We start from the raw sequence: 25,593 nt of genomic DNA, 5'->3' as shown, positions 1-25,593 counted from the left end.
TGAATTTTAAGATTCATTTTGCATTTAATGCTTGTTTCTTTATGCTCCTGAATGCAGGGCCCAATCGAGCTAAATAACTAAACTTTCTTTTATAGCAAACAAACTCAATTACCTTGGAACTTAATATCTGTCCCGGGTTAATATTTTATTTTATGGCATGTCTTTTAAATTTTCATTTAAATAAATTGATATTTTAAAGTACTATCTATTTATACAGCAATCATCTGCCGTGTTTTTGTAAAATTAGACAAATTTGACAAAAAGATTGTTTTTTTCAAAATATTCCTTGTGCATTTTCTTGATTAACGTAATAATAAATTAGATAGCTAGTGCTATAATTTTTAATAAAATGCATCATTTCTATGCTCCATTGTTACCATAAAAAAAATTCTATGCTCCATCAATAACGTACCTTGCTCACGACTGAAAACTAGGATATATAATGTACCTTTAACTACAAACAACATCCTGCGTGTCGTAATAAATTTTTAAATTACCGGATTCTCGATATCAAATATCAACTGAATTTTCTATTCCCATTAAAGAATGACTGAGAAGATGCCGAAAAAGGAACTTACATTTCTATCAGAAAAGTAGAATGTTCAGAATTTGCTTATTTCACAATTGACTAACATGATTTGACCCATAAAGCATCATAAGTCTAAATCTTATTTCTGCTTCCATTTCTAACTCACATTTCCATCCTTTTTTCGTCTTTTTTATTTCAGATATTAAAGAATTCTAAATTATTATAATTTAGATTTTTGGATCGTCAAACTTTAAAATATATACTGTTATGTAAAATCTAGAGTACATTTTTTAATTTAAAACTGTATTATGAATTTTACATATATTTATAAATTTCTGAATTAAATGATCTCGAATATGCTTTTAAATTATATTATAAACTTAAATTACACAATTTGGAAACGTATGAATTATAAAACTTTTAAATTATGCAATTTAAAAACACATTTTGGATTGTATAAATTAAAATATGTAATTCAAATTACATTAATTCAGAATATATTTTTGAACATGATCTCGAAATTCTAGAATGAAAATTTCAAAATAGGATTTTCTAAAAATGTAAAATTTATTTTGAAATAAGCTTTTACATAACTGAATTTCTAGATCAAAATTTTCAGAATGTCTTCCAAATCGAATTTTGTTCAGAATAAATCTTCTAAAACAAGCTTTTCGGACATTTGAAATATGTTCTGTAAAGAACTTTCCGAAACAAAATAAGTTACTGAAATAAAATGGAGGTGCAGGAAGCAAAATACCATATAAGACGCCAACCCGGCCCAGACTCATGGGACACCAAAAAAGGCGTAGCCATTACCCTATTCTATTCAGTGTTATTCCCCCACTGAACACTCTCTTTGGTCGCTTGGAAATGGTATGCTTAAGCATTTACTGAGAGTGAGAGCGATAGCAACAACAGTATCTTCTTCACCTAAAATATCTTCTCAACTTCCAATTCCACTTGCTTTCACATTCGCATTCTCTCTATCATCTTCTACCATGGCCGCCACCGATGACTCCCTCCGCAAATCCCTTGCCGACAAGCAAGCCGCCGTCGACGCGCAGGGCAACGCCGTCCGCGCTCTCAAGGCAGCGGGCGCCCCCAAGCCGGATATCGACGCCGCCATCGAAACCCTAAATGCGCTCAAGCTGGAGAAAACGTCCATCGAACGCTCCCTCATCGGCGGTTCCGATACCCGCGAGGCGTTCAGGCAGGCTGTGGTGAACACCCTGGAGCGTCGCCTGTTCTACATCCCGTCGTTCAAGATCTACCGCGGCGTCGCCGGCCTCTTCGACTACGGTCCCCCCGGCTGCGCCGTGAAATCGAACGTCCTCTCATTCTGGCGGCAGCATTTCGTTCTGGAAGAGAACATGCTCGAGGTGGATTGCCCCTGCGTCACCCCCGAAGTCGTTCTCAAAGCCTCGGGACACGTGGACAAGTTCACCGATCTTATGGTAAAGGACGAGAAGACCGGCACGTGCTACCGCGCCGATCACTTGCTCAAGGATTTCTGCAACGAGAAGCTTCAGCGTGATCTCGCCTTGTCCTCTGACAAGGTTTCGGAGCTGAAGCACGTGCTTGCCACGTTGGATGATCTCTCTGCAGAGGAGCTTGGCGCTAAGATTAAGGAGTATGAGATTGTTGCTCCTGAGACAAAGAACGCGCTCTCTGACCCTTACCCTTTCAATTTGATGTTTCAGACTTCCATTGGCCCCTCTGGGTTGAGCCCTGGGTTCATGAGACCTGAAACTGCGCAGGGCATCTTCGTGAACTTTAAGGATTTGTATTATTACAATGGGAACAAGCTGCCTTTTGCCGCGGCGCAGATTGGTCAGGCGTTTAGGAATGAGGTGAGGGTGTTTTGATGTTGCTGTTGTTGGTTTGTTTTGATTAGTTTAATTTTGATACATTCTAAATTGAAAATTAAGGTCCTTTTAGATAAGGTTTTCCACCCTACTGCACAAGAGGAGCAAATGTGAAAGTTAAGATAAATAAGGTTTTTCCAGAAACTAATTCTAGTGTATCGGAAATTAATTTCATTCTTTGTTTTTACGTTAGTGTTTATGGAAAACTTTATCTGAGCAAAACATAAGCTTCTAATCCCTTGAAAGTCGTAATATTTAATACTAAGACTGTCTGTAATTGCACGACATGTGGCAATGTAAAATTCTTTACTCTTCTGGGATGTGGAATGAACATGGGTTTATATGGTTTTTGTGTGTGTAGATATCTCCACGGCAAGGACTTCTCAGAGTGCGCGAATTCACATTGGCTGAGATTGAGCACTTTGTTGACCCTCAAGACAAGTCTCATCCTAAGTACGCTGAGGTTGCCGACTTGGAGTTCTTGATGTTCCCGAGGGAGCAGCAAATGTCTGCACAGTCTGCCAAGAGGATTCCTCTTCGTGATGCTGTTTCAAAGGTTCGTTTTGGTTTAATGTTTGAAGTTGTCATGGTGGTTTTTGAGCTTCTGTTCTTGTTCTGCATTTTCATGGCGTGTTCTTATTAGGGAATTGTCAATAACGAGACTCTTGGTTATTTCATTGGGAGAGTGTATCTTTTCTTGACGCGTCTTGGTATAGACAAGGAGCGATTGAGGTTTAGGCAACATCTTGCAAATGAGATGGCCCACTATGCTGCTGATTGTTGGGATGCCGAGATTGAATGCTCCTATGGATGGATTGAGTGTGTTGGAATTGCTGATAGATCTGCATATGATTTGCGTGCTCACACGGTAACCACTTTGTCTAACTCTAGGCAATGTTTTCTTTAAATACTATTGTAGTTCACAGTGTTTTCTTTATTATCTTTAAATACTATCTGTTGCTATAATTCAGGGTTGATGGCGTTTATATATCATATTTAATAACCTAAATGTTGACATTTAGGTTTTGTTATACAAAAAACAAGTTGTCCTTTTATTGAAATCTCCCGGTTCTTTTTTCTTCATCACTTGACCATCTCTTTAAGTTTAGTTTCTAATTTTGCTAAAAATTAATACTTTCACTTAAAATTAAATTGCATTGACATTGACTATATACTGATGAGGTAAAAATGTATTTAATATTGAAGCAGAAAATAATTATAGCCTTATGAGAGTTTCTTCATTTTCATAATGCCCAATTTTGATATCGCAGGATAAAAGTGGTGTTGCTCTAGTGGCTCAAGAAAAATTTTCAGAACCTAAGGAAGTGGAGGTACTGTTTAATGCTGAAGTTGTTGTTTCTCTTATGCACATCTATGTAGCAAAAACACAAACACTAACAATGCGACACTTATAATCTCTAAAATGTAGGACACAGCGCCATGGATATACACACACACACACATGTTAATGAATTATTTAAATTGATAATCAAGATTTATATATTCAGTCATCTATAATAGAAGTTAGTTAAATATAACAATCTGAACTTATTGTTACCTAATACAAAAGTAATAATCTACCCATCTAATGTTAAAAAATGAAAAGAGAATCTGATCATCATTAGAAAAAAAAACACACTCTAGCTGAGATTCATATAAAGACAGATTAACCACTTCAAAAATGTCACATTATATAAAGATATGGTACAATAATAAATGAAAATGTTCCTAATAATACATATATAATCTAAACCTTCCTGGTTATATAGGATATGCTACTTATTTTTATAATTATAATACAAAGTTACATTATGTCTGACCTTATGAATGCTATGCTTGAAATATTTTTTAACTCGCATACTTCACCAATATGCGATATGTCTCGGAGGCAGGAACAACATTGAGAAGGCATGTCAGAGCTTCATAGTTTGATATACATGACTTGTCCCTTCAACTTAATGCACAACCCTAAAGAGTATTTTGGCCATCATTGATCAAGTTACTTTTCATTGTTTCAGAAATTGGTTATAACTCCAGTGAAAAAAGAGTTGGGTCTGGCATTCAAGGGAAACCAGAGGATGGTGGTTGAAGCACTTGAGGTAATTGATGCTGTTATCTTGTGTGCGTGTTTAATAGTTCCATGAGTCTTTTTCAAGAGCTGTTTTCATTACTTGATTCTCCAAATCTTCTCTGCAGGCAATGCCTGAGAAAGAAGCTTTGGATATGAAGGCTGCTCTTGAGTCAAAGGGGGAGGTGGAGTTTGAAGTGTGTACACTTGGGAAAAATGTGACTATTAAGAAGAATATGGTCACCATTCAAAAGGAGATAAAGAAAGAGCACCAGCGAGTTTTTACACCGTCTGTGATTGAACCATCATTTGGGATTGGACGGATAATTTATTGCCTCTTTGAGCACACGTTCTACACAAGGCCAAGCAAAGCCGGTGATGAACAGTTAAATGTATTTCGCTTCCCTCCACTTGTAGCTCCAATTAAGTGTACAGTTTTCCCACTGGTTCAGAATCAGAAGTATGAGGAGGTTGCTAAACTCATTTCCAAGTCATTAACTGCTGCGGGAATTTCACATAAGATTGACACTACAGGTATGTGGGTGACGTTCTCTTTAATATGTAAAATATACTTCCAGTTGATAATGTAAAAATATTGTAGGTTAACAGTTTACACTGAATGATTGAATAAATACATATAAAATGAAGAAGTTAATTAGGATACAAAGCGGATAGTTTTTAGAATTTGGGCCCTGGAAGATTAGAGATCCTTCATTCTTACAAATGCAAAATGAAACAGAGAGAGAGAGAGAACATAGTTATTCGATTAAAGCTTCTCAATTTCAATTTATGGCTTCCAAGTTAATCCTCTCTTTAAGGGACAATATACCCACACTAAGCACAAGAAAACTCCAAAGCTTCACAAATCGGTTTTTGAGCTAATTAAACCTTAAAATTATGTACTACAACAACATAATAGCTACTCAGCCAAATTGATCGAGGGCACACCCTGTGTCCCTAAATTAGCTGTCAAACTATGTTTTACTCTAATTTCTTTTTCAAAATTAGAAATGCCACACTTTTTGTGAGGGACTGAGGATCTTGTTCGTAAACGTCAATCTTTTTTGCTTCTAAAACTATTATAAGTATGCTTCTCAAAAGTGAAATAATTTGAAAGCTGAAGGAATGTCCTCATTCACGGGATAATGCTACAGTCACCAATATAACATTAATCTCGATTTTGTAATTCTCAAGGTAGATTTTTTTTTCCATACTCACCTTTGTTGTTTCTTTTTTTCCTTTTTGTGCAAAGCTTTTGCTTTAGGCTGGGTGGAAGTTTGGTCTTTGGCGTCTGTTTGAAAGTTTTTTTCTTAAATTAATGCGTCTTGCATTCATAATGTATCCCAACTTTGTTGTTATAAAACCCAAATACTAATTTATATTTTTGTTTATGAAGTCGTTAATATCTTCTAAAATTTTCTTTAGGTACATCAATTGGAAAACGATATGCAAGAACAGATGAACTTGGCGTGCCATTTGCTATCACTGTAGATTCAACATCATCAGTGACTATTCGGGAGAGGGACAGTAAGGATCAAGTTCGTGTTGATGTGGAAAAAGCTGCCATTGTTGTTAAGGAGGTAACTGATGGCCATAGGACATGGGAAGATGTGTGGTCAACCTTCCCTCATCACTCTTCTACATCTGCAGATGATTGAATTTTAATAGTCGCCATCTAGGTTCAGATATTATAGTTTTTTGTTGCCAAATTTTGTGTTGTTTTTGAGCTCTGAATCAAACTACAGGGATGTTACAGATTGTCAACTAGATACCTCTTTCTTTGGTTAAATGTTTCTGCAATATTTGCAGTTGTTTGTAGTCAATAGATAAATGCTTTTTTGACAAAATTCTGATTTGTAATTGCTTCTTGGGGTTTTCTCACATGATACTTCATACCTTATGCTACATGGCTTAACCTAGAAATGATATATGTTTTAATTGGGTTTTATCTGAAATTGTTCTAATATTAAGTTAAGCACATGCAAGTGATTTCATCTTAAAGTCAAAAGAATTCTGTACTTGGTACTGTTTTTGTATCTCGTCACTTTAAAACCTTTAACTCTGGGTTGTACTTCGCTATCCGGGCCCAAACATGGTCATAAAATTCGTAAAATAGCTGCGACCTATTTTGTTTTTTATATATAGTATTTATATTAAAATCAATATATTAATTTTTAATAAAACAACTTAGTTTTAGCATCTTAAAGAATTTTTGCATATTAAGTTTATATCAGTTTTATGAACTTCAAACTTAAGATGCAAATGAACTGAAATTATATCAAGAACAATATGGATGGATAGTGGCAAAGTGTAGTCAAAGCAAATATGAATACTTGGGAGTACTTTTTTATTATAAAGAAATTATTTTATTCTTTAATATTTAGTGGTATTTTTAAACAAAAAAAATTATTTTACCAATTTTATTTTTTAAGTTTTTTTTTTTAATTTAACAATTCTTTAAAGCATGATAAAAATTTTATCTACAAAATAAATATATAAATAAAATATTTATATTTACCATTATAGTTATAATTTTATTATTTTTTGTTATAAAATAGTAAATATGTGCTTTCATAACGACAATTTATTATTAATCAATAAAAGAATTATAAAATTTCTAGTTAACCCACTTTCAGAAAAATTGAAAGGCTGTGCTACTTGGCAACCTTTATCCTTTCGTTGGGATAGGAATAATTTGTCAATAACTTGAACCACTTTTCGACCACAAGAAAGCCCAACGAGATATATTATCACTTACAAGTGATTGTTAGATAGCCCAAAAAGTGATTGGAGGCAAAAAGATAAGACCCAATAAGGTTTTGCTTTTCAGACACTTTTTATCTTTATCATTTTTTTTTGTCTACATCCTTCGCATTTTCCATATTTATTTTCTTCATTTATTTACTTTCTTTGGAGTGGAATGGGCCACACGAAATCTTTATTCTATGACGATAAGTGTAAACAATCATCAAAAGAGAAAGTGAAGATGATTTGCAAGAACAAACTTGAATTCCCGGTCCACACTTATCCACTAATGCTTCTGGTCGCACGAATGATTTGTTTCCTTTTCTGTTAATTCCGTAATCCAAGTATCAAATAAACAAAGACTTGCACACAATCTTTCTAATCTTCTCAAACCATACACCGCAATTATCTTCTGAGATTAGTTACCTTGCGCATTAAGTATTAAGCTATTTGGATTACACAAACGAACACAAGCGCATAACCTGTATATGCAAAAAATAGCATTTCTAGGCTAATAGTAACAATAAAAAAATATATAAACTAACTGATACATTGATATCGTAGTCCAATGCTTACTCTATGATTTCAAAGATATAGAGTAAAAGTACACATTATATGGCAGTCTTACTATAAACAAAAAGCTGCTCTATATAATCATAGAAAGGTTTCCCCATCAAGAAATGTAGCTAACACTAAAATATATTTTCGTGGTGCATGCAGGTAACGCCAGCAAGAGACGAGAGGAACATGAATATGATTTCCCCAACAAAACTTTGATAATGATAATGAACACCGCATGGTACTTGTTCCTTCAAGACGCACTCCAACATGTCTCACTGTCTTCACCGTATATAAACTTTATACCATGTGTACGTGTCTGTCTCTCTTCATGTACCAACTCCAATTAGCTTCAACTGTGATGGAAAATGTGAACAATATAATCTTAATCTTGCATGTGAATAACTGATTAAAATCAAACAGGAGTAGGACAAAGAATTTACAATGTTATTGCCTGGCTTCCCCCAGTAAAATCCTTGGAGGAAAATTGGAAATACATTGCAAGCTGCTAGGACATAAATCATCAAGGCATGCATGCCCATCCATTCCAAGAAAATAGTCATTCGTCTATAGCCACACACGTCAACCTGCAAGGAGAGGGAACCAAAACTAAGAATTTGACCACAAAAAGATTGAAGTGCGATAAACACAAAGAAACAAAAAATCTAACCATTAAGTATATTCCGACAAAGAGGATGCCTGCAGCACCAGCAGTGACGCACATGTAACTGAGGGAATAGAGAACCTTATTTATATGCATTCCTACAACAAGAACCACGTCAGTATCTACACACAGCATAAATGCCTGCGGAAAAATGGTCTTGTGCAAGAAATAGGTAATATGAGTGCATACCAAATAAATCCAACGTAAGGCCAAAAACTACAAGACAAGAGGTTGGGATCATCCAATATATGGTTCTAACTCTGTGGTCCTGCATGCAGCAGCAAGGAAACAACCGAGTAACTTACATGTTACAAGCAAAACAGCATAAAGATAATACAAGAGCAAGTATTACATTACCTTAAAATGGACAATAATATGTCCATAGTGCAACCCAACCAAGCAAGTAACAATAGCCATCACTGAACTATAATGCCACAAAATAGATACAAAATTAGGGAATCAAAGAATAACAAACATTCTTATGAACTAAATTTATAGCAACCATTTTTATTAACTAAATTTCACATTCAAATATCGCTGAGACTGACATAATGAGTTCACCTTAAGAGTCCTTCGGGATCAAAAGGAGCCTGACACCAAGCAGGAGCACCAGGAGGCAATGGTCCATAGTCGGGAGAATTAATGCTGCATTCCTATGGATAATGATAAAAGGAAAACAATGTAAAATATTTAAAAGTTAGAAGTAAAATTAACTAGCATATTGGATTGGAAAAAATAAGACCAGAGAGGATCATACAGGCATCCGTGCATATATTGGTCTCCTGTACAAATGTTGTATACCCAATACCGTTCTATCAATCATGCCAACTACGTTGCATGCTGGTCCAGTGTCACCCCTTACTCCACATTTAACCTAACAAATCACATTTATTTCGTTTAAAACCAATACTAGAAGTTAAATTCATTCGAGTAAACTTAAAGCAATACAAGACATCAATACTCACAGAAAATGTCTTAGGCTCTGAAGAAGGTTCTGTTTGAATTTGATACTCCCAATCAGGAACGTACAATCCATATAACAAGCAAAGATAAACGAAAGAAATTACCAAAGCCACATACCTGTTACAGTCAAACAGATTCGAGAAACAGGTTAAATAAAAAAGTAAAAGCACGGGCATGGTTGAAAAAAAAAAAAACAAGACAAGTCTCACTAAAAAGAAATTGAGAAACAGATTCAATGGAGAAACATCAACATTAACAATGAACACAAAAATTCATTCCCAACAAAATATGGTTGAGAAAAAATAAATTTGAACATTACTGCAAATCAAATGTCATGCTAGGCACAAAATTGATAAATAATTTTAGAAAAATGAAGTACATGCTAATGTGTTCCACAAAGTTTGAAAAGTTGTATCGTTGTGCTATCAAATGTCAAGTAAAAAAGTTCAGAAGCTTACCACTGGTATCGATACTTCCTTAGGAAGGATGGTCCAGAATTAACAGTATCATCACTCTTGAGCCAAATTTCACACAGTGCAGCGACCAAATAAGCTAATGCAATTCTCTGACATTCGATGAAAAAAAATAGGGAATGATAATTAATACGGAAAAAATATAGAAAGAGACGGAAATTTTGCTGACGATCTTCAACTTTTTGGACAGTTAGTTGTTTTAAAAATTTGTGTCAAAATTTCTTGAGCGCACACAAAATTTACAGCTGACACTTAGACCTGAAGTTTTCTCCTCAACAACCAATCACAAGGACAGGCAAAGTAAACCCTGGCAGAGAGAGCATACCTGCAGTATTCCCATCCACCTTATCTGTTTAATATCCACTCCATATGTCAGATCGTTCACACGATGGAAATAACCTCCTGCAGAAGGTCAATAATATTAGATATGTGAAAGAGATATGTAACATACATATTACATAAACGAGGTTATCAACAAAAGCACTATTATGTTTCAACATTCAATCTTTTTAGCCTGACATCCATTAAAAACAACATGCTAAAAAAGCTTAAAATTTAGTCAATAATACCTTGAAGAAAAAGGCCTAACACAAGAAGTTTTAGAGCCCGTAAACCTGCTTTTCTTGATGCATCGACTCTGCAAGACAGTTTCTGTTGAAGAAAAAAATGGAAAAATTAATATAGAATATCTGTCACTAAAGTTTCACAACAAATTCTAGTTCTATTTTAAATCTAGATCGTAGAAGTGCAAGAAATTTGGCAACGCTATCACTTCTTTTTACAATTCATTGTTGAGGTAACAATTACAATTGCATACCTTGTATGTGAGAGCGAGGGAAACACCAACAATAAATAGGAAAAACGGCATGACATAATCAGCTAGTGTTAAACCATTCCATGGGGAATGATTAAGCGCTGGAATGAGTCCACCGGCATCATCAACTAGTATCATCAGCTGTGCATCGAAATATGATAATTTCAGTAAAAAATTGTCAAAGATGAAAAATAAATAAATAAATAAAAACAAATTGTCCGTCTGATATTAAGACATATCCTGAATTTCTAAAACATACAATTCCATTTGGCCTAAAAATGAAATACCAAAGGTCCAGTGGGATTCCAATCCGCTAGATATTCAGAGATTAATGAATTCTAAGATTTTAGTTACATTACACCTTCATCTTTCATCAAAGATCCAATCGTTTGGTCATGCTCACCAGAAAACAACACAACTTACATTATCTCATGCGTGCACCAAACGCCGTATGACTAAATAAGACAGCTGATCTTATTCGGTCCAATTTCATCAGGTGCACCAAACAATGTTTAAAGTCTAAAAAAGTATCGTATGGGAAATAATTACTGATACAAATGTCTAATAGAGTTTATTGAAACAAAATTCATGTAAGTAATGATCATCTTAGACTTCTTAGTCGGTGATGCATAGTTGCCAACAACATTGGATATGCATGTAACTTGTAACACGTACAATGATCCAGTGTATCATGCTGTTTTCCAAAGCGAATGGCAAACATTGCGTTTCTTCGTCATCACCAATTCAAAAAAGTAATACAAAAGTAGGTCATAGTGGTGACCAGTCAGTATTACATCTAACCGATTGCACGTTATGCTGCCACCACCAATCTTTGCATGATGCATCAGTAACTTAAAATTAATCAAGACAACCAATCGGAAATTTCTAATTATCCTAATCCATTTACAATAGTTTATTTTTGTGGCCTCGGTTAGAACTACCGTATCAAGTCATGCTTGAAAAGTGGTGAAAGAAACTTAGGTCAAATCAGAAATTATACACATAAAAACTGACGTTCACTACTGTCAAACGGTTTTTGGAGAGGCCAAACATCAGTTTGACTAATAACATATCTTTATCTCCGTTAAGAATATCAAGAATTTTTTATGTAATTATGATTGAAGTGTAAAGGAGGTTGAGAACCAAAACAAGTACTTTTATTCTCATTAAGGAATCAATTAAGAACTAAGAATCTTTTCTTCTACAATTAAACCTGTATATATTCAATGACATAAAAGCAAAAATAAATAATCAGGGCCGTTACAAGACATGAAGGGTGTTGGGACATACAATTTATTTCTCCAATCAACAATCAAGAATTGGAAAAACTAACTTTTGCCCTAAAATCTTCTCGAGGGGAAGAAGGATGAAAATAAAAACGTATTAAGAATATGAAACGGAAATAAAAATTCATTTAAGACGCCATAATATATACGGGAATAAAAATGGTAGAAGAAAATAAAAAAGTGAGTGTATTATAATTATAATCAGAGAATAAAATGGAAATTATTCGAAAGGGCAAGTAGCCGTAAAGTTGTTAAAGTAAACTGCTCCCAGAAGAGAAAGTAAAGAGAAATAACCCAAAGTCTCCAAAATCGGTGGGGGTCAAAACAAATAGTTTATAATTAGGAATGCAACTTGAGATAAGAGAATAAAAAAATGTATAAAATAAGAGAAAAAAGTGGGGAAATGTTGGTTTGGGTTAAAAGTAAAATAGGAGAATATTGAGGAATTTGATAAAAATGGGAGAAAGTAGCCGTAGTGCTATTTATATGGACGGCTTTCCAAATGACAAGAGATGAGTAACAGACCATCTCTCCAAATGGCACCAAACAAACAAACAAACAAACAAACGCAATTCGTTTCTTCAAAGTAAAGCAACATTGCTTTAACACGTGCACAACCTTTGCATTGCAATTTCGATTCTCTGCGATGCCAAATTAAAGCCATCACAGAAAAAAAAATATCATCAAGAATCTCTCCTTTCAATCAATCAACCTTTGCTCCACTCCAATCATAACAACCATTAAAAAATTTTAATCAAGCACCGCTGAGTCACCACAAATTAGTGATTATCGGTGCGCATTGCGCATTGCGCAACTACAATCCCTAACCTCCACTCTTTAAAAATCGAACAAGAAAGGAAAGAAAGAAAAGAGAAAGGACCGAAACGACGTCGTTTGTCCCTTCCCAAAATTGCGAGGAAGGAAGCCTCCCAGGGTATTCCGTGACTGTTATGTTTCTCGTAACACATTTTGAAAGGCGTAACTAAATTCCTAATTAAGAATTAATCACGTATCAAACTCAAAAAGAAACGGAGATAAGTTGGGTCCCACACCCACCGCGAAATCTAGGGGCTAACTTAAAAAAAAAAAATCAACCTAAACATGACAGATTAAGTGATTAACATAACAGCTAAAACAAATCTACCAAAAAAAAAAAACAAAACAAACGCTTATTTTCTCAACAGTAAAATAAAATAAAAATAAAAAAATAAAAAAATAAAAAAGCACGCAGAGGATGAGAGTGATTACCGCAACGGTGAGTCCGCGAAAAACGTCGAGGGAAACTAGACGCGGAGGTTTTGCCACAGTCTGTGGTTGATTCCTGGAGGAGGTAGATAGTTGTTCCTGAACGTTGTGAATGTTAAGCGGAGTGGTTTCGGCAATGGTGGAAGAAAGAGTTTGAGATCTTGATTCAGAGATCTGGCTATGGGGAAGTGCCATCTCCACGTCATCTTCATCATCCTCAAAGTTCTTGATAGCCTCGTAACTCGCCATCTCCCTGATTAGCAATGCTTCTTCTTGTTCTTCCACTTCTCTCTTGCTATCATCTATTTATACACACATCTACATGTATATTCCAATCAATGAAAAATAATAATAAAAATAATAACAAAAAATAATAATAATAAATAATTTATTAAAAGAATCCCTCTTTCTGACTGAGTGAAGAAAGGAAGAGAGAAAGGTTCTCTTACTTGCAGAAACAATGCACGCATCAGTTGAAGGAGTCTTCTTCTTCCTCTTCTATTTCTTCTTCCTCCCTTCCTTCTACTCTTCCCTCAACTTCTTCTGTCTCCGTTGCCTTCGTCTTTTTCCCTTCTCCCTCGTTTTTATAGCCAATTTCAACAACACACACAAATTTTTGATATTTTCCGTCTCTTATTCCTCTATTTATTATTTATTTTAAATTCTATAAATTTTAACATAATAATATATATATCATATGTGCCCCTTAAAAAAAAAGCTTTCCTCGGATAAGATTGTGTAACTCCTTTTTAAAATTAAAAAAAAAAAACAAAAAAAAAAGTTCACTGCTGCACTGAATCTGTTTCAATTCTTTTTCAAAATATAATAATAAAATAATGCACTGGTAATTAATTAATATTACCCCCTTAATTTGCTTCTATATTAATTTAAAGTATAATAAATAGCATATGAATTTATTATTAGTTGATGTGCGTGCCACACTAACCATTAACCATTAACCAAATTACCACGCTCTTGTTACCCCTCATCCACACCGAGGCTACTCGTTATCTCCGACTATATATATTCTACTAATAACTAACTAATTAGTCATTTTAATTCAATCCTAAATATCTTAATTATTTTCTATATTTTTTTTCTAGTGATACGATATTTAAATATCCTGACAAAAATTCAATTTTTGAATATTATACTATATTTGGTACAAAATAAATATCAAACATTAAATATGTTTATTTTTATTGCCTAAAACATATAATAGTACTAATAGTAATTATCTGAGCATTTACGTTTCTCCATTCACGAGTTAATATTTTACCAACAAAACGATATTTAAATAACTCTGGAGAAGGTAAAATTTAATATAGTATTAATTATAGTTATATTATGGATGGAAATAATAATAAAAGTTACTTGAGGAAATCTAACAAATCTCTTGGGTATTGTTTTGGGCCAGTGAGGGAGCTTGAATCTTGAGCTGGTTAACGTGTAAAATCAGAAACAACCAGATAATAAAGCTGGTAGAAAATACCGTCAAAATGTTAGTTACCATTTTTTTATTATTATTATTATTATTATTATTATTATTACATTTAACGTAACTTTTTAATAAAATTGATTTTTATTTGAATGAATAGAATGAGTGTTTGAAAAAAGTGGAAGAGGATGTGTTTTCAACATTTTGTTCCCACAGTTTTGATGAGTTTTAATTGATATTCATGTGTTGGGCACATTACGCAAAACTCATGCGTACGTAGTTCGTTTAGAATGGGTGATTCACGAAGGCATTGAAAGAGTGAGAAGACGAATTCCCTAAAAGTGTAATAGAAAAGACAGATGAACCACTTTTTGAAGAAGAGTAATGTTACGAAAACTAGTACGAAGTCAATACTCCTGAACTCAAACTTTCGCAAATATCTGAACCAAGTCGTCGTGTTAAAAATTTCAGCTTCTTATCACTTCATTACATCATACTTAAATTTAAGGTTGAATATTTTTTGTTGAAAATTACATACTTAAAAAGTTTATAATTAAGGTAAATAAAAATAATGGAAATTGAAAGAAAAAATGATAGAAGAGAGGAACATCCACCACGCACCACACGTTTTTTTGTTGGAGAGAAAAACATTATATGCACGTTTATGAATATCAGAAACAGTAATAAGAAAATGCAGAAAGTTGAGTTTGGGATCATGATTTTATTTTATTGGTTATATGGTAATTAACAAACATTAGATAATAAAAAAGAGAGGGAGATATGGATGATTTAATGTGTGAAAACATTATGAATTAGCAATGAGATTCCGTAACTCATGTACCACAATGTTTTTTCCACAATATCCGCTTATAATGTTTGGTAATAAACGTTTGGATGTGACAATTTGATGAGTCATTATATGTTGCGATTTGTCGTATTGGTATAGGTATATTGTGTTGCCAGAATTCAAATTCTTATTCAGATGGTCAAATGTTCAAATTCTTTTAACTTTTTCTACTTTCTTTCAATCTTTTCAATCTTCAAAGAAAGTTGAAGGAATTTTAATACTTTTTTTTTTGGAATGACATAAGTATTCCATAATATAACCAGTGTTGTGTTTGAGTTGTTTGATGAAAGTGGGATGTTGCTAAGTATTTGCTTTATAATTTTTACATGATTAAATCTTTCATAGTATGACAAGTAAATTCAGGAAAAATGGAGAATGAGGATATGAGGCATAATGAGTTTTCATCACACAATCAGCAGATATTATGATCAAACAAATACAAGATTGCGAGTCTAAAAAATATATACTTTAAATTTAATTTAATTCTATCAAATTAATAAGGTTTATTAACTTGTATATTGTAAATTAATATTATTTATAATTAATATGAAATTTTTAATAATATTTTTAAGATAAGAACTAAATATTTTTAGATAATTAAACAGGAATCATACGATAGTTCTAATAATTCTTGTGAGATATGTAATATATTTTTTTACACCGAAACATTCACATCTCAAATATGTAATTAGGTATAAATTTTTATAAATAATTCAATAATAACATAATAATAATTTGTGATATGATAGACTTGGTCAAACAAATATTATTATTTATAAAATCTAGATGATTATATGTTATATTAAAAAATAAATTTTAAATTTAACTCTAACTTGTAAAATAAGATTTATACTTATTTATATAATAAAATATTTAAATTATAATTTTTAAAATATTTGAAACTCTTTTATAAGTTTATAAAATTTTATGGTAAAATATTTCAAAAGGTTTAAAAACTTGAAATTACTAATTTGTTTATAACAACAATGACCAACATTCCTTAACTTTTTTTTTTTCTAAATTACTCTCATTCCACCAAAACATAAAAATTATAAATTTTGTTTTTATGTCATAAAAAACTCTATACATTTAATGAGATTTAGGCGTAAAAGATTAAAACTAGTTTTTTATTATAATTTATAGAAGTGTTTATATTTATTGTTTTATTACTTTTTTTATTGATAATTGAGTTTAGAAGGGGAAATAAAATTGAAAGGAACACGGAAAAACAACGGTTTTTCCTTTCATCCTACATGTTTTGTTTTGTAAACTACATTATGCACATTTGTGATGTGATTGAGAAATTTCAATGAATGTTATGCAAGTGGCTTTAAAGCCTTTTTATTTGTTTTCTATTATTGGTTGGCAGGTATAGATATTATGCAATGACCCTTTAAATTTCAGGCAACCATAATACATTTTGACACTTCGTCTTTTATTTTTCATAATGATTGTTTCAAAACAAAAGTCTTCTAATGTATGATTTAGTCATAAAACTCCATATTTAAATTAGGATTTTTATGCATTTTAACCCTTGCTCAATAACCAAATGTAACAGACGAGGGGATTATAGTTTATTTTTTTACTTTTTTTTTCAAAGATTAAAATATTAGAAAAAATAATCTTTAAGCAATTAGTACACTTATTATTAGAATAAAAGGTAATAAAATAATTATTTTAAATAGAGGGAGTATAAGCGTAATTTTGAGAAAACTTAGAAGGTATTATTGTACTTAGCTCCAAATAAAAAACAAAGCATTATTCGAATAAAGAGTATATTCGTGTCTTCTTAAAAATACTGAATAAATTAAATAGTCCATCACCACAAAATAAACCAGCTGAACGTACTATTTTGTGGTACAGAAATTACATGTTATAATTGTCATAAAATTATATATTTTCTCTTCTTATGATATTTTAAAATAAATTAAATTTATACGGGGACAAATTAATTATATTATCGCATAATACACGTCCCGTATAGAAACAAATTAGTTTCATTTATCATAATTTTTTTAAAATCCTAACATTTTTGTCGCAATACTCATCAATTTAATCACCATTCTTCATCCTTCTCAGAGTAAAAAATAAAAATGATATTTTTCTTTGCTTATTTGTTTTGCTATGTATATTCAATTAAATGTGTAATATTTGTTAACATTCAATTAAACAGATAGAATAACTTTTAATTGAATTATTTTGTGCCGAAATATATGATATGATTGAAAAATTTTGTTATAAATAATCATAATACATGAATGATATGATCACTTTTTTTATTGTTTAATTTAAATAGAATAATATCATGTATAAACTATATTTTATTTACGTTAAACATTTTCATATTGATGTTAAAATTAATCCCGAAAGATATTTTTTAATAAACTATTTCTTCCAACCACGTGTCTTCTATCTTTATATCCTTAAAATACGGCTTTCTAGTATTTTATCTTTTATATATATATATATATATATATATATATATATATATATATATATATATATATATATATATATATATATATATATATATATATATATATATATATATATATATATATATATATATATATATATATATATATTAATTAGTGAAATATTATTTTTAAGTGTATTTTGAAAAAAACAAATAAATAAAAAATAAGTTATTTTCATGAACATAATTACATATAAATTATATTTTATCCCTTATAATATTTTTAAACTATAGTATAAATTTACATCAACTTCAAATAAATAAATAGATAAAAATAGAGTGAGGAGAAAAAGAAAACACAAATAAACTATCAAAATAGCAGGAAGAGAAATTTATGTAGTTAAAAGATGCAACTATTTATATTTTTAAATGTTTCATTTTATATAATTAAACTTCTTAGTATAGTACAACGTGATGATTATACAATAGATATATAATATATTTAATTATCCTATTGTTATGTAACAAATGCGACTATGTAAAATATAAATGCCATATTTATTTATTAAAATAAGATCCTTATTTTTTGAAATTGTTTTTTCACGTTCTATTAAGCTTTTTTTTTTAAATTGTGTTTACTTTGATATTTTTTCAATAGTACAGTTTAAATCGATAAAAACAAAATATATAACGTGAAATGTTTTGATTATAATTATTTGTGTCTTGATCAAATAAATTTTTGTTATTTTATTTTAGTTAAATTTTATCAATTTAGTTTCATTCTTTATCATTCACTCTTTTATCATCATGTTCGTTATTTTTTTTTTTTTTGCATTTTATTTTATACATAAACATATCTGGTCTTTTCATTCATATTAGTTTTTATTTGCTGATAATTGAAAAAAGAATTATACTTCTCCTGTTTTTTTATCGGTTAAGACTCTTTTTTAACAAAATAGTAATTGGAAAGACTAAAAAGCAAACCATTTGAAAATTACAAATAAAAAATTAAAATTAGTACACTTACAATATTCTAAACATATTTATTTTATTTTTGTTAAATGTTAAGAACAAAAAAAACTTGACATAAAATTACTATTATAACAAGTTGTTTTTCATCAAGTTGTGCCACTAGTTCCAAGGATAGATCTCCACACAGTATTAAAAAGCGGTTGCCCTGCTATAACATGCCAACTATGGTTTCGTTTCATAAACTTAAAAACATTTTTTAAATTTAGACTTAATTAAGTCTCATATTATATATATATATATATATATATATATATGGACATTATAATTGATTTTTGTTTTAAATTAATATGTAAAATATTAAATATTTTTATATTTTAAATTGAATTGTTATATTGTTTTTTCTATTTATTAATTTTCAGTAAATTTACTTTTAACATAACTTTTACAAGAGGTCGTTGTTTGGCTGAGATAAGGTAAGTAGATATGATGTAACTTAAAATCATAGCATTTGAAATACACAGTAATTAAGATGTCACCGAAGTCTCTTTATTTCTAAATATTTTGTTTGTATAGAATAATTAAAATATTTTTAATTTTAATTTTTCTGTTTAGATAAAGTTATTTAATTTATATTTTAAGTTAAATTAACTTTATTTTTGAATTCGAGTTGAATTAGTTTGACCTTTGATTCGAGACGACTCATCTTGAATTTGGTTCACGCAGAATAAGTTTCATCTTTAACGTGGCTCGGCTCGACCTTTAACCAGGGACGACTCGACTTTCGTCATATACCAACTCGACTTCAATCGGGGCTAGCTTGGCTCAACCTTCAACGTGATCGACTCAGTTTGAGTTTTGGTCTGGAATGGTTCAGCTCAACCTTCAGTCAAAGTTAGTTTGTCTTGACCTTAGGATTGGGTTCATTGCGCTCAACCATTGGCCTAGGCCTAGTCGACTCGACTTTTTGCTTTGACCGAATGTTTCAAGTCAATACAGATTCATAATTGAGTCGAGTCAGTTCAGACTTGGTGTCGAGATGATTCAGCTTGAGCTGAAAGTCGATATGAGCCATCTTTTTGAACTTGTGGATATTTTTTATTCTGACCAATAAAGAATTTCACAACTTGTGAAATTTCAAATTTCTTATTTTTTTAATAAATTTCACATTCTGTCGTACTAATTATTTGAAACATCTTTTTAAAATGATTAAATTTTAATTTCCTTTTGATTTTTTCATCAAAATAAGTAAATTTATTACGAAAAATTTCAAACTCCAAATAAATAAATTATTCTCTTAAATTTTCTCATCCAAAACATTAGTATTATTTCATTGAATGCTAACGGTTCGATTAATTTTAGTGTCATTCTTAATTTCAAGTTTTAATAAACCAATAAAATTTAATAAAAATTCAATCAAAAACATCATAATCTATTTAAAATTTACCTAAAGCTTAGATTTCACTAAAACATGCAATTTAGCAACAATTTTCCATGAAAAACTTAAAATAATTACACGATTAGTGAGAATATTTTTAGAAATGAAAAAGTGATGGAGCTTATTCATTGGCCATTGGACGGACATAAAGGGTGGAAAACGAAGGGCCACAACTACAACAGTGCACAAGATAAGATGATTTCGTATGTTTCAGATAACGTATGATCACGACACTGCACCGTCCATTTTCTATACGTAACATGGTCGAAATGGCATGAACAATGCATCCAAATGGCATGAACAAATCCAATTTTACAATTAATTAATCAATCAATTATAACAATTAATTTTTTCTTTAGTGCCCTATGCATCAAATCAGACAAATTAATTAACCTAAACCAATGATCCTTAAGGTAGTTGTTCTAGCTGCTTCAACTTCGTTTTTTAAGTTCATATGCACCTCATTAAACCCTAAAGTATAAGTTAAAAAACTATTTTTCATCCAAAAGCAAATCTCCAACATTAGCATGTGCATTAGTTTGTGACTTAAACCAGTATTCACCTATAACTCCTCCACTCATTGGCGACATACATGTACTTTGTATTCATGTATTTATTTTAATCACCTCTTAATCATCGATTATCGAATTAATCACTAGATTCTCTTGCTTTTGCCTCAAATGGCCCTAAAAACAAAAGCTAAACAACTTCAAAAGCATTATTACATTAATCAAATTCCAAATACATGCACACTTTTATAAGCATTAACCACTTCTAGTGCATGATTTAGTGCACTTTCCTGAAAGAGTAGGTAAAAAAGTTAACCAATATAATTAAATTACAATATCTCCTCTTTCTGTTGTGCTCACACTGTCATGTTCTCTATATTTTGATAACAATTTGTAATTTATATATTTTTACCAATAGGAATTTAAAGCATAGAAAAAGAGTTTTGTTAGTTTATATACTACATTCATCATGAAACCTATATTTAATGATATATATATACATATACTTGAAAAGTTTCAAAACCAATTAGTCTATGAATTATTTAATGGACACAAAAAGTCATAATAAACTCGGAGTCCCTTCCAACCAACGTACATTGTGATTAAAACATTTAATGAAATGCACTTTATTGATTTTAAAGTAAATACCTAATTTAGTGTTCAAGAAAAAAATGGTTGACTTAATCCTATCCTATTTAATACTGTTTTATATCGAGTTTGTTTGTTTCTTTTGTGTTTTCAAAAATGTTGTCTTTATATTTTAGAAAATTCACAATTTTGTAGTTCAGTTATTAATTATTTGTGTTTATCTTTTTTTTTTCTTTCTTTTTTTTCATTACGGCGTCATTGAATCCTAAAACTAGCACATGTTTAAGGTAACTTTAAGAAATAGTTTAATTAATCAAATTATGAAAAATGTATATGTGTGAAAAATTAAAATTTGACCATTATTGAAGTTATTTTGATTAAAACCATGAAGAAAAAGACCAAAAAATACGGATTATACACAATATGACTAACTTAAGTTTTTTGTTAACTCTTTAATATCATAATTTGTTTCTGAATCAAATATCTGATCATCAAAATATGTTTTTTCATATATTAATTTATATGTATTAGTTTCATATTTGATGGGACTAAATTAATAAAAAGAATATGAGATTTTTTTTGCCTGTCCTCATTTTATTAAAGGTTGACCTTAAAATTAGTAATTTTATTTTGGTTTAAATATTTTTTTTCTTGTTGCAGATAGTACTCATTTTGACATAATGTTTATAATAGTTATTATTTGTAGTGAATATTTAAAATAGTTCTCATTTTTGCAATTCGTATTTTATTTGTTTTTTTTTTAAATTATTAATGGAGCATTGTACAAATAACACGTAACACACAATAATACAAACTGTGTCACTTGTTCCGTTAATGATTTAAAAATCAAATAAAATACAAATTACAAGAATGAAGATCATCTTTAACCTTCGATAAAATGAAGACCAAAGGTATTTAAGCCTTTTATTTTTTACGGAAATGAAAATAGAAGAAGATTATTTTCAATGAATTAGTTAATATGTAAGTGTACATATAAAATATACCGATAAGTTATAGCGATAGGTGGTGAAAATTACAGTGGAGAAAACACTGGTGTTTCAAAAAGAGAATAGACAAATCTGACATCTTCGTATCTATAATATTTAACAATATTAAATAATTAAATAATAGTGAACAATCCAATAGTTGAACTCGAGTGGCGGCGTGTGGGTGGGTTGATTCAGAATCCAAATCGCGGCAACAATGGGGCGGGGGTGGTGGTGGAAAGTGGCGTTGTTGGCGGTGGCAGTGGCGGCGTGGAGAGGGTGGCAAGGCGGTGGATGGGACAGGGAGGCGTCTTTCAAGTTGGCGAGAGAATGGTCGGAGAAGTTAGGGATTTGGGCGATCCCTTTGTACTTGTCGCTCCACACGATCTCCATCGCCCTCTGTTTGCCCTCTGCAATCTTCTTCGAAACCGCCGCTCCTCTTCTCTTCGGCTTTTTCCCTTCCGTCTTGTGCGTCTTCTCCGCCAAAATCCTCGCCGCCTCACTCTCCTTCTCCATCGGCAGGTTTGTACCTCTTCTTCACGTCACTTCGCTTATTTTTTATTTGGGAGAACAATTAGAACTACTGTAGTCGTTGACTTTGCTTTCAATGTGCTTTTAGCTTGTTAATTGTCAATTCGTTATTAAGGAACGATTAATTGATAGTTGATTTTGGCCTAGGAACACTAGCTGTGGTTGATCAAACTAATTCTCGGAATTTCTGTTATTTTCTGGCTGCATTTAAGACTGATTAGCTCATGTTTAAGTGTTTAGCCAGTTACCGCAATGGAAACTATCTGATTGATCCGAACAATTTGGAGATCACGTCTTGCTTGATTAGTCCAGTGAGTAGAGGGAACAATGAGTTATCCTCTGCTGTTAGTCCTCATTTAGGTTTTAAAGTATGACAGCGATTTTGTTGTGTTTTGAGGGAAAATAAGGATAAACGTGGCCATAATTGTGGTTTCAGACATAAAAAGATCTAGATATTGTGGTGGTTGAAACCGTGGTTGTGGACTGTTTTTTAACACCTTGGTCCTCTTCAATCTTGTTCATTTGATGGCTCTAAAAAACTTAATTGGAATTTGGATTTCCTTTTGTCTATGGAAAAGGAGTGCCACGAACTTTAGTATCGTTGTCTATTTGGTGTTTTCCTGTTTAAGTTAAGCTTTATGCCTTTTATTGTGGGAATCTTTTGGGCAAATATTGTAAGCAAAATAGCGTAGGCAAATTTGTGCTGACTTGTGTTTGTTTTATCTTTTTTGTTTTCTTTGCAGAGGTTATATTCTCCTATTTGGTCTTTCTGACTATTTTTCGCTTTGCATTTCAATATAAACTATTACCCTATATATGAGTATAAAATAATTAGAGAAACAATGACACACTTTGGAACACAACCCTTTTAATACACTTCTTGCTACTATAATCTGAAATAATCCATGATAATAAAGTTGTATGAGTCCCCCTTCATATTTAATGAACATCACTGATTATTTTGTAGTTTTTAACCAATTTCAATCAGTACAAATTGTCTTAGGGTACCATGTCGATGACCTTCGTAATTATAAACATTTGCTAACTGTTAACTCATGTTAAGGAAGTAATAACCAGTATGTGGTAACCCGGTTTTAGAAGACAGAAATTGGATTGGTTCGGTGTCCTTGGTTAGTTTGTAGAGGTTTTGGTGCTGGCATTGTACCAAAACATTTGTGAATTTGTTGAAACCCTGAGTCTATCTATGTTTACGTAAATTGTATCTCCGCCTCAGGCTCAAGTAGGTGGACCTAATTTACGTCCTTGGGAATGGGAAGAATAATAGACGTCTAATTCAAGTTGGGCACAAAACGTGTTGAGTTCTTCTTTATTGCTTTATCAGAATAGATATTCAAGAAAATCATCGCCATTTTAGTTTTTTTGCATATTTGACTTTACCACCGACTGCCAATAAGAGCTGCCAGTGTATATACAAGTCAACAATAAACGCTAATTCATAGGTTTAGTGAACGGGGCTTTTACTTGAATACTATTATAGTTTAACTAGTCTAGTTAGTAACAAAGGTATACACGCGTTAATGACGTATGGTCGATTTAATTGCATGTGCTAACTTAAGCTTGCATGTAATTTCTAGGGTGTTTCTCTCTGTTTGTCTATGCTGAATTTTGGGTTCTTTCAGGTTGGTATTCAGGAGTTCAAGCTCAGCAATGGAGTGGGCCAAAAGAAACAGATATTTTCACATGATCTCTAGAGGAGTTGAGCGAGATGGTTGGAAATTTGTTCTTCTTGCTCGCTTCTCACCTGTGCCCTCTTATGTTATTAACTATACCTTAGCGGCTACTGAAGTTCGGTTTCTTTTGGATTTTCTTCTTCCTACCTCCATTGGATGTCTTCCCATGATCTTGCAGAATACATCTATAGGAAGCCTTGCTGGTGCTGCTGTTGCTACGGCCTCTGGCTCAAAGAAATCTCAAATTTGGTCCTACTTTTTTCCTGTAGTTGGTATTTTGTCTAGTGTACTTATTTCTCTGAGAATTAAAAAGTATTCCACCCAAGTTTCAGTACCTGAAAACCCTCCCACCAAAAGTAACACCGATGATTAGTGACCTACCTTATCTGATAGTGAAGAGACGGAGTACCTTAGAAAAGGTCAAGGATCATCATTTATTTAGTATTATTAACATTATACACACACACACACCCTATAAATGTATTTGTTGTGACTTGATCATCGTTTAGTATGTGGTAGTTGCACTTGACAGTCCAGTAATGTAGACTTTGGTTGGAGAGATTTTGTTTAATTTTATTTAAACCCTTTCTCCAGATACAGTAGTTGAACGTGCACAATAATTCTTAGCAGAATCGTTCACGAACTGAGCTGGGGTGTTAGGTAGTAAGTGTGGGTGATTGGTGGTCCTATGTGAACCTTTTCCGTACTAAAACCTCCGAGTAACGATCCAGCGGTACAATTACGCAGCTTTGTGAATGAATGTGAAGAATATATTATGATATATGATGTTATCCGTAGCATTATAAAATGTTTGAATTCTATCAAAAAGTGTCACAAACACAGGTAGCTTCATTTGAGACCATGCTAGAGAATGACTACAAAAAAAAGACCGATGCATATTTGTGTGCAATTATTAAGAGTTATTGGACCGAATGATATTTATTTATTCATTTGAAAAGGTTTGAACACC

At 31.8% G+C, this 25,593-nt stretch overlaps 3 protein-coding genes across 4 annotated transcripts; 2 read left to right on the top strand and 1 right to left on the bottom strand.

Annotated features, from left to right (window-relative positions):
- The first annotated feature begins 1,367 nt into the window (after positions 1–1,367).
- Positions 1,368–6,345, top strand: LOC114184938 (glycine--tRNA ligase, mitochondrial 1). Its single transcript, XM_028072353.1, has 7 exons — positions 1,368–2,379; positions 2,756–2,950; positions 3,038–3,262; positions 3,666–3,725; positions 4,413–4,493; positions 4,591–4,996; positions 5,888–6,345. Exons 1-7 carry the CDS (start codon positions 1,405–1,407, stop codon positions 6,118–6,120), a joined length of 2,175 nt encoding a protein of 724 aa, XP_027928154.1. The 5' UTR covers positions 1,368–1,404; the 3' UTR covers positions 6,121–6,345.
- Positions 6,346–7,696: 1,351 nt separating this feature from the next.
- LOC114186250 (heparan-alpha-glucosaminide N-acetyltransferase) lies at positions 7,697–13,831 on the bottom strand. Of its 2 annotated transcripts, XM_028074293.1 has the most exons (14): positions 13,660–13,831; positions 13,214–13,528; positions 10,683–10,820; positions 10,435–10,516; positions 10,191–10,267; positions 9,851–9,957; positions 9,395–9,509; positions 9,187–9,303; positions 8,991–9,082; positions 8,787–8,853; positions 8,619–8,697; positions 8,436–8,527; positions 8,209–8,352; positions 7,697–8,121 (listed from the first exon to the last, which is right to left on the bottom strand). In XM_028074293.1, exons 2-14 carry the CDS (start codon positions 13,457–13,459, stop codon positions 8,095–8,097), a joined length of 1,383 nt encoding a protein of 460 aa, XP_027930094.1. In that variant the 5' UTR covers positions 13,460–13,528; positions 13,660–13,831; the 3' UTR covers positions 7,697–8,094. The 2 variants fall into 2 exon arrangements, with proteins under 2 accessions (XP_027930094.1, XP_027930095.1); XM_028074294.1 differs by lacking the exons at positions 13,214–13,528; positions 13,660–13,831 and adding an exon at positions 11,103–11,284.
- Positions 13,832–22,571: 8,740 nt separating this feature from the next.
- LOC114183178 lies at positions 22,572–25,404 on the top strand. Its single transcript, XM_028070100.1, has 2 exons — positions 22,572–22,923; positions 24,573–25,404. The coding sequence occupies exons 1-2, from the start codon at positions 22,619–22,621 to the stop codon at positions 24,994–24,996; spliced, it is 729 nt and encodes a 242-aa protein (XP_027925901.1). The 5' UTR covers positions 22,572–22,618; the 3' UTR covers positions 24,997–25,404.
- Positions 25,405–25,593: the final 189 nt, after the last annotated feature.

This window comes from Vigna unguiculata, chromosome 5 (assembly GCF_004118075.2).
Source record: "Vigna unguiculata cultivar IT97K-499-35 chromosome 5, ASM411807v1, whole genome shotgun sequence".
Taxonomy (NCBI): Eukaryota; Viridiplantae; Streptophyta; class Magnoliopsida; order Fabales; family Fabaceae; genus Vigna; species Vigna unguiculata.
Note: the sequence above shows the minus strand (reverse complement) of the source record. Positions and strands in the feature narration are given on the sequence as shown.